Source organism: Miscanthus floridulus, chromosome 14 (assembly GCF_019320115.1).
Source record: "Miscanthus floridulus cultivar M001 chromosome 14, ASM1932011v1, whole genome shotgun sequence".
NCBI lineage: Eukaryota > Viridiplantae > Streptophyta > Magnoliopsida > Poales > Poaceae > Miscanthus > Miscanthus floridulus.
Genome location: NC_089593.1, coordinates 18,167,791 through 18,173,790, shown reverse-complemented (window position 1 = coordinate 18,173,790; position 6,000 = coordinate 18,167,791). Strand labels below are relative to the sequence as shown.

The following is a 6,000-nucleotide window of genomic DNA, read 5'->3' as shown; positions in this document are numbered from 1 at the left end:
CTTGGTTTTGAGCAACAGAAAGGCTATCACCGGAAGTGACGGTGTACACCGCCATGTGCAGGGCGATGCACCACCAAGTGTTGTTCGGTGGCACCACCACTTTTTTCTCAAGGGTGGTGAGTTCAGTGCTGAGGTGAGGGGGTCACTGCCATGGTGACAGTGGTGCACCACCTTATTTTTCCAGAGAGAAGGGTTTTCGAGGTGTTGGCTGGGGTGGCACCACCACCCCCTGTCCAGTACCCATGACCAGTCAACCTAGCCATTATGTGACTATTGAAGGGGCACCGCCACCCCTAGGGCGGTGCCACCACCGCCGTGTCCAGTGCCCTCGCAGAAAAGGGATCTTTGCTCCAACAGCTCTATTTGGCTTGGGGGCTATAAATAGAGGTAGAGCTCAGGCATTTGGCTGGTTGAGCACCCATAGGACTAAGTGTCCATGCTTGGAGAGTGCTTGGGAGCCCTCTAACTCACTTGTGCTTGATAGTGATCATCCGATCGAGTGAGTGAGCGATTCTAGTGCGATTACATCATGAGATTGCATCGAGTGGCACTAGGTGATTGAGTTGCAAGCACGTGGTGCTTGTTACTCTTGGAGGTTGCCATCTCCTAGATGGCTTGGTGGTGGTCTTTATCGAAGCATGCAAAGAAGATTGTGTGGTGCTCCGAAGAAGTGATTGTGAGGGGGATTGTGCTTATCCCACGGGAGCCGCGAAGAGCAACTCTAGTAGAGCGAGACGCGAAGGATGACAAGTGGTTCAGCCAGATCAAGTGCTAGAGCTTGTGGTAAGCACTCCACGTGGGAGAGTGTGACTTATGGGTCACCACTAGTAAGAGGACTGGTGGCAACCTTGGAGCTTGTCTCAACGGAGACTAGCATGTTGGCAAGCACGTGAACCTCAGGATAAAATCACCATGTCATCCTTATGTTCCCGTTGGTTTGCAATTTGCTTACACAAGCTTCTAATTACTTTCACATTCATTGTGCTTGTGTAGTTGCTCTTGTAATTAGTTAGCTTGTGTAGCTTGCTAATTACCTTCTTGTCTATGTAGCATAGAAGTAGCTCCCTTGCGTGACTAATTCGGTTTGAGTGACCTTGTTAGTCACATTGCTTAGTTTGTGTAGCTAAGTGTTTTGCGCTCTATAATTTGGCTTGTGTAGCCTTATTATTGAGCATTGCTAGTGAGCTTAGGTGGCTTTGTGCTTTTGCTTACTAGCATGTGTAGGAGCTCTCCGGTTGCTTGAGTACTAGCGGCATAGGTTTGTGTGACCTTACTCCTAGAATTGGTTAGGTAAGCTCTAACTAGCCCGACACCTTTGATGCCTAATTAGGATCTTTATAAGGTGCTTGTGAACTTAGATAGAGAGTTATAGTCTTGGCTAGACCGTTAGTTTTAATTCCGCATTTATCTCGGTTAGCCGACACATTTATTTTTAGAAAGGACTATTTACCCCCCTCTAGTCCGCCATCTCGACCCTACACACTCCAGTAGATCCTTGTCAAGATGTACGAGGTCCCCAACAAGATAAAGGGAGTGGACATCCTCACAGACCATGTCTTGGTCCTCATCCTCCGCCGCCTCACCATCCGCTCCTTGTGTAGCTGCAAGTGTGCCTACCGCTCCAGGAACCACCTCATCTCAGACGTCGAGTACCGAAAGGAGCTGCCCCAGATTATTGCTGGATTCTTCTATCGCACCTGGAAAGGCAAATGCCACTTCACCAGCATCACCGATGAACACCCCTCCTTGTCCTTCTTGCCCTTCCCCATTCATGATGTCGTCATCTTAGATTGCTGCAGCGGCCTCATCCTCTGCTGGTGTTTTGGGTGTTGCTATGTTGTCTGCAATCTGGCGACAAACAAAAGGTTGCTACTGCCGAATAACCTCCGTTCTTGTGGCAAGGCTGAAAGGTCTTTGTTTGGTTTTGGTAATTGAGTGACAACCTAGGTGGACTAATTGTGTTTATGTGAGATACATAGGTGATTAGTCCACAGGTACATGTGTGTGAGCAACATATGCCATGAAGGTGAAAATGGCTTGGAGATGTTGCAAAGCTCACACATGTAATGATGAAGGAGCTTAAATGCACATGAGACATGACATTGAGTCATGTGATCAAGGTGGAGAAGATCAAGACAAGACTTGGCTTGATGGACTGGTTGCAAGCGTGAAGGGCAAGTCAAAGGCTTTGGAGTGATGGACCGCATGGCGGTGAAGCTTGAGCAAGACTTGGCGCTGATGGACGATGGCAATGGTGAAGGGCAAGTGAAGTCAAGATCGATGAACTAATATGATCACATGATGATATGAAGTGGATCATATCATTGTTGATCATGTTGGTGCATGTGTTGCATCAACATTGGAGGAGATGGAATGAAATGCGCAAGGCAAAGGTATAACCTAGGGCATTTCATTTCACCGGTCATAGGTGTGTAGAGAAGTTTGTGACTGGGTTTAGGATAGATGGCCGTACTATCAAGAGGGGCAAACTTATTTGCATATCGGTCATCTAGTGCCACTCGAGTGATCTAACTTTGCATCGTCGCTAGGATCGAGTGGCGTGGCAAGTTGAGTGGCTAACATCCTTTGGGAAATGATTGTGAAATGCTAACACACATACACACGGTGGTGTACACTTGGTAGTGTTGGCACATTTACAAAGGAGATGGAGTTGGAGTTGATGTGGATCAACTTGGTGAAGAAACTCCACCGGCAGAGTGTCCGCCCATAGAGTGCGGACAGTTCGACGGTGCCACCAACGCCCAACACAGAAAAGACAGGGTCTCGCAGAGTGCATCGGACGCTGGCACTGGAAGTGACCGAACGCTGGCAGGGCGCGTCCGGTCAGGCTGATGCATGGTGATGTAGGAGCTAGAGTATGACCGGATGCTAGGCTGCGTCCGATCACGTGCGACCGGACATGTTCGGTCAAGGTCGGTACCTTACTGTAAACGACCAGACGCTAAGGGTCCAATGTCCGGTCAGTTGAAGCTACTGCGTCCGGTCAAAAGATGACTGTTGAGATTGGAAGAATGCCATTGAACGTAGGTGACACGTGGCTGTCATCGGGCGACCAGACACTGAGGTCCAACGTCCGGTCAACACGACCAGAGCATCCGGTCGACCCGACAATTGCCCGGTGAAGGGGTAACGGCTAGTTTAGCCCTTGGGGCTATAAATAGAAGTGGCCTTCGGCCATGGCTGATGCTGAGCACCTTGGGGGACTTTGTGTCCATGCTTGAGAGTGCTTAGGAGCCCTCTATCTCACACATACTTGATAGTGATCATCCGATTGCGTGAGTAAGCGATTCTAGTGCGATTGCATCGTGAGGTTGCATCGAGTGGCACTAGGTGATTGAGTTGCAAACCGGTGGTGCTTGTTACTCTTGGAGGTTGCCACCTCCTAGACGGCTTGGTGGTGGTCTCCGTTGAAGCCCGCAAGAAGCTTGTGCGGCGCTCCGGAGAAGTGCTTTGTGAGGGGCATTATGCTCGCCCTATGGGAGCCGCGAAGAGCAACTTTAGTAAAGCGTGTCATTGAGCTACCCTCACTTTCGGGGTAGGTTCTTGTGGCGCCCGACGTGCGGGCTTGGCGGGTGATGCCAATTAGCCGCCAAACCACCAAGTGAGCGGTCAACACAACGGGGACTAGCGTGTTGGCAAACACGTGAACCTCGGGAGAAAAATCATCGCGTCAACCTTGTTCTTCCCGTTGGTTTGCATCCCCGTTACACAAGCTTACGTTTACTTTCACATACATTAAGCTTGTGTTGTTGCTTTTGTAATTAGTTAGCTTGTATAGCTTGCTAGTTACCTTCATGCTTGTGTAGCATAGAAGTAGCTTCCTTGCTTGGCTAATTTGGTTTATGTAACCTTGTTAGTCACATTACTTAGTTTGTGTAGCTAAGTAATTGCGCTCTCTAATTTGGCATTGGTTGCCTTGTTATTGAGCATTGCTAGTGAGCTTAGTTGGCTTTGTGCTTTTCCTTACTAGCATGTGTAGGAGCTCCCTTGTAGCTTAAAGTACTAGTGGCATAGGTTTGTGTGACCTTGCTTCTAGAATTGGTTAGGAGAGCTCTAGCTAGCCCAGCACCTTTGTTGCTTGATTAGTATCTTTGCAAGGTGCTAGTGAACATAGATAGAGGGGTGTAGTCTTGGCTAGACCGATAGTTTTAATTCCGCACTTGTTTCGGTTAGCCAACGTGATTAAGTTTTAAAAAAGGACTATTCACCCCCTCTCTAGTCGCCATCTCGACCCTTCAGAGGCTCACTTGGGGTTCGATCCGATAGTCTTCTCGCACTTCCATGTGTTTGAATATGGGAAGATGAGGGAGGGTGAGTCCGTAGGTGTGAGCATCTACTCATCTAAGAGTGCAGCTTGGATCTTTAAAGAGTCTGAATGGGATGATGGTATTATAGTATCCACATATGCGAGAAGTGTGTTTCTTAATGGTTTTATGCACTAGCTCGAGTTCTCCTAGATCGTTGTTGTTGATATGGACGGAAAGACATGGACAAAAATACAGAAGCCACATGGTGATGCAATCTCCATCCATGAAGCCTAGGGTCAGTTGTGTTTATGTACTACTGATATTTACACTATGACTCAGCTTTCAATCTGGATCCTTGAAGACTATGGTAGTAATAGATGGACATTGAAGCATATGATGACCACGCTGGAGATATTTGGACAGATTAATATTGAATTTGGTTATGAGGTTTGTGATACAGAGTACACAGTGATTGCAGTTCACCTTAAATAGAATTTGATTTTCCTTGTTGAGGAGGATAGAACACTGCTTGCATATGACATGAACCACAGAAAAGTTCATGTCCTCCCTACACTGGTCATCTGTTGTCCTAGACCTACCTAGAGTCTATGTATCAATGGACCTCACTATTTTCCTTATGTTCCCTTGTTCATGCAGTCATTAGCAGAGCGGTAAAGGTGCATTTGTTGTATTTTGTTTGTTCAGGTAGGTAGTTGTTTTGATTCTATATATAGGCCAATTTGGGTTTGGTAACTAAAAGAATGGTGTGTTCAATATCATTAATTATGTTGCTTTGTGCAGGTTGAGTCTGAGTGCTTTTGAATAATTTTCATGCATTGGCTAAGGGAGAAAGAAGAGGGGTTCCATGGTGCATTGGCTACCAATTCGAAGGATGCACTAATTATATTCATTTTTGCCTAGCAAGCAAGAGTGTCATATGGGAGGAGCATAGCTACGGTTTATGTAAGTTTGTAGAGATCAGTACCTTTAGTTTGCAATCTGTGTACCACTTATGTTAGGACATAAGTTGAGAAAGATATTATGGTAAGCATCCATTGTTATTGTAAGAACATGGTTTATAGATGCAATGATTATATCTGTATGCTTTGTGTTCAGTAAGCTATTAAGGGTTGTTTATTGTTTTGTTATCACCATCGCCGTTAGTGGTGCAAATGTCCAACACCATCGCTATACGTATTATACGGCAGGGATACAAGTGTATCACCGCCGAATCATTTAGTAACCCAACACTGACTAAACGATCATCAAAGCAGATCATGGTGCAAGGCGACGGTGACCATGACCTTTGTACTAATGGTTCATATGCTGAAGCGACGGTGATGTTTACCTCTACAGACGTCTCGGACGTTGAAGCGATAGCGAACCTACACCATAGACAATCGGGTCAAAGTACAAGGCGATGGTGCCATGACCACTACACAGGCAGTTGACGTGCCCACACGATGGTGATGATAGCCTCCACACAGGTGGATCATTTGTCAATGCGGTGGTGTTAGTGTATACCCACACAAACGGGTCATTCTCCAATGTGACGGAAGTAAGGACCTTATCACAGATGGATCATAAGCCAATATGGCAGTGTAGTGTACACCGCAGTTGGTCTCAAATGCCGACGGTGAGGGCTATGACCATCACTGCCGATAGCTTACTTCTGAGGCTGAAATGTAGCTGCGATGGGGGTTACGACGTGGCTGTGAAAGGTCTGAGTGTA

The 6,000-nt window shown here is 46.9% G+C and overlaps 1 protein-coding gene across 1 annotated transcript; it reads left to right on the top strand.

The window, feature by feature from the left end:
• The first annotated feature begins 1,503 nt into the window (after positions 1 to 1,503).
• LOC136503124 (uncharacterized) lies at positions 1,504 to 1,935 on the top strand. The gene has a single exon (XM_066498302.1). The coding sequence runs from the start codon at positions 1,504 to 1,506 to the stop codon at positions 1,933 to 1,935; it is 432 nt and encodes a 143-aa protein (XP_066354399.1).
• Positions 1,936 to 6,000: the final 4,065 nt, after the last annotated feature.